The sequence below is a fragment of the Malus sylvestris genome, chromosome 13 (assembly GCF_916048215.2).
Source record: "Malus sylvestris chromosome 13, drMalSylv7.2, whole genome shotgun sequence".
Classification (NCBI taxonomy): Eukaryota; Viridiplantae; Streptophyta; class Magnoliopsida; order Rosales; family Rosaceae; genus Malus; species Malus sylvestris.
In genome coordinates, this window is record NC_062272.1 from 22,818,523 (window position 1) to 22,822,011 (window position 3,489).

General features: G+C 39.5%; 1 protein-coding gene across 1 annotated transcript; it reads right to left on the reverse strand.

Moving 5' to 3' along the window:
• Positions 1–1,559: 1,559 nt before the first annotated feature.
• On the reverse strand, positions 1,560–3,211 carry LOC126597400 (F-box protein At5g07610-like). Its single transcript, XM_050264199.1, has one exon. It carries the CDS (start codon positions 2,883–2,885, stop codon positions 1,728–1,730), a length of 1,158 nt encoding a protein of 385 aa, XP_050120156.1. The 5' UTR covers positions 2,886–3,211; the 3' UTR covers positions 1,560–1,727.
• Positions 3,212–3,489: the final 278 nt, after the last annotated feature.

Genomic DNA, 3,489 nt, shown 5'->3' on the forward strand with positions numbered 1-3,489 from the left:
CTTTCAGCCATGTTGCCAAACCTGTCACCATTCGCCTTTTACTCACTTTGGCTGCTCAATATGATTGGTTTCTCAACCAACTTAATGTTAGCAATGCTTTTCTGCATGGTACTCTTACAGAAACTGTGTTTATGCAACAACCTCCAGGGTTTCAGGATTCTACACAACCTGATTCTGTTTGCAGACTTCATAAATCGTTGTATGGTCTCAAACAAGCTCCTCGAGCTTGGTATGATAAACTACATGGTGCCTTACTCTCCTTGGGATTCGTTGGCTCAAAATCGGATTATTCATTGTTTGTTAAAAAGGATCATCACTTGGTGTTTATCCTTGTCTACGTTGATGACATTCTTGTCACAGGCCCTTCTCCCTCAACCTGCAAGCATGTTATTGATCAACTCAGTGCTCTCTTTCCTATCAAAGATCTTGGTTCTTTGCATTATTTTCTTGGTATTGAAGTTAAGCGTTCTTCCAAGGGTATTTTCATCTCAGCCGAAATACATCCTGGACCTGTTGCACAAGGCCAAAATGGATGGTGCCAAACCCTGTGTCACTCCCCTGAGTATATCAAACCTTGATCACTCTTCTCCTCTCTTGGATGATCCTACTGAATATCGATCTCTTGTTGGCGCCCTTCAATATCTCACATGGACTAGGCCCGATCTCTCTTTTGCAGTGAATCTTGTTTGTCAGTTTATGCACTGTCCTCGCATTTCCCATCTTCAAGCTGTGAAACACATTCTGCATTATCTCAAGGGCTCCATTGAGTGTGGTCTCTGGTTTTCTAAAAGTTCTTCACCACCATCTTTCACTGCTTATTCTGATGCTGATTGGGCAGGCTGCTCCATAGATCGCCGTTCAAGTGGTGGTTTTTGCATTTTTCTAGGGAATTCTATCATTAGTTGGAGTGCTAAGAAGCAATCCACCGTGGCCCGGTCCTCTACAGAAGCTGAATATCGATCATTGGCTAACACTGCTGCCAAATTATCTTGGATCTGCCAACTTATTGCTGATATTGGTCTTTAACTACCCTGTGTACCAAAGCTGTGGTGGGACAATATATCGGCTATCTCCCTTGCCAAGAATCCCATTTTCCATGCTCGCACTAAGCATGTTGAATTGGACTATCACTACATCCGGGAAAAGGTTTTGGCTCATGAAATTTCTCTGCATTTTGTTTGCTCCTAGGATTAGATAGCTGATATTTGTACCAAGGCTCTGTCCAAATCACGATTTATGTTTCTCCGGTCCAAACTTGCTCTTCGGCAACCTCAGTTCAGTTTGAAGGGGGATATTGAGGGTATAAATGTAAATGTAGGTAATAAAGATCCTACTTAGATATTGGATAGATATTGGATAGATAACTAAGTTTGTTAAGTGCTTTCCATATACTTGCATATATACAGGTTGTATGATTATTAAAAGTCAATGAAAAGATTATTTCTCAATACATATCTCAAATAGAATTCAAAATATACAAACTTACAATCTAAAATATATATTTCCCAAATAGGGCGTAAAGGTAGTATTTTACATCTCAAATTTGCAACTTTCCAATATAAGGAGATTTTAGGGTGGAAATTTATTTATGAATCTCAAACTAATAGGAAAATCATTACATTCTGAATTTCAAATACTCAAATGGCATAACAATTATTGAACATTCCAATGGTATTAATCTCAACGGTACAAACAGTAAGTGGAGGCAAATTGACATCTTTTAATGTTTAAACACTAGCAAGAGTCTCTATAAACTGATGAGCATGAAAGCATCCAATATGTAATGCTGTATTTGTTTTGGTGGATTTTGGACCAGAACCACAAATCTCCTTGAAGCTCTTATTTCTAAGATTATAAGATATAAACTTGCCAGGAATGTGCAGCAACAGCGATGAGCCCTCTTCAGTTTCTTGGACAAAAAGTAAAACGAACGCGTAAAACAGAGAATCATGGTGATGGGGGTGAAGGTAGTCTCTAACCATCTCCGGAAATGCATCGATGATAGGAGAAATATCGATTTGGTACTTGCAAATCCACTTTGAGTAATCCCTCTCCAATTCAAAGACTTGGAATTGAGTGGTGCTTGGACCATAAATTTCAACAAGGTGCAAATGGCCACCGGATTCACCAAAATATCTGAACCTTCTTTTGCTCCAGTGCTCGTCTGATGGAGGACTAGGCATTGATCCGATGTGCTCTTGATTGATATTAAAACATAATGTAGCTCCCGTTGGGCTAATCCAATGTATTGCACCATTCCAAAGCACCCCAGTTTCAAACATCATGTCGGATGGGGACGCAAAAGGAGAACCACAAAGCCTCCAAGTTCGAGTCTCGGATGGGTATATCTGAATTTGGTACCGATCGTGTGCTGCTGATAAAGAGCAATTTCGAACGCAGACGACTTGGTAGTGAGGTGATTTGGATGAATCAAAAGCTAAATAAACACCTAAAACAGTTGCGAACGAATCATGACCCTCAGCATTAGGTGGAGGAAGCGTCAAGAATTGCCTTGTTGAAGGGTTGCAGACGTAATAGCTACGAGGTTTTCCCAACTTGTGAAAGCTGCACCCCAAGGCCAGGCCATTGATGGACTGCAATAACTTAACACCAGCAGAATCATCAATGAAGTCAAGGGACGAAAAGGGTTTCTCTGAACTGCTGCAATTGAGAGATAGGTGGCTGATGAGGCCGGGAATTTGAGACAAGAGGATGGATGCAGAGGCAAGTCTGCGGTGGCGGCTAGAGAAATTTGGGGTGGAGATCAGACAGAGCCACTTCTTGGAGACACATTTGAACCGGAGAAGCGATTTCACCGGCAAGCGTAGGAGGATCAATGTGATGAGGTCTTCGTTGCAAGCTACTACCTCAGCTGAAGCCACCATTTTTTCAGAGCTTTCAGATCACATCAGCAGTTGTGAAGAGACCGTTAATTGGCATAGGGATACAATTATATATGCAACAGATAAGCATAATAACCATCGTTGAAAAAGTATTTGCACTTGGCAATGGCCAGTTGTGCAAGAATTGGCTTAAGAGATGCAAGTTTTTTTATTCAAACTCACTAAAAAGTTCAAAATTCTTTGCTGACATGTGCGTGATACCTTCCATCTTACACCCTCTCCCTTGAAGAATTGTCTTCCTCCTCTTCAATTTGCGATCTGGGAAAACTTTAGTTTTAATGGAATTTCAATTATTTTGTACATAAATTATTCCTACTTGTAACTGCCATTGACTATATGTTTTAATTAGAAAGAGTAGAAGGATGGTGGAGTGAATAAAAAAAGAAAATGATAAACATGTACATTTTTTTCGTCTCACAAATTCTTATTAAATTCTAATCATTGTTTTTGTTTAATTCATTTAATTCAATGACAAATAAATAAAGAATAGTGTATGAATATAAAAATTTGCCTAAAATAAACAGATGCAAAGGCCACAAGGCAACCACATGAAACATGTTATGAAGATTGAGAAATATGTTAAGTG

What these genes read in the sequence shown, in the direction of transcription:
- LOC126597400 (XM_050264199.1), bottom strand. Translation starts at nt 2,885, where the DNA reads ATGGTGGCTTCAGCTGAGGTAGTAGCTTGCAACGAAGACCTCATCACA.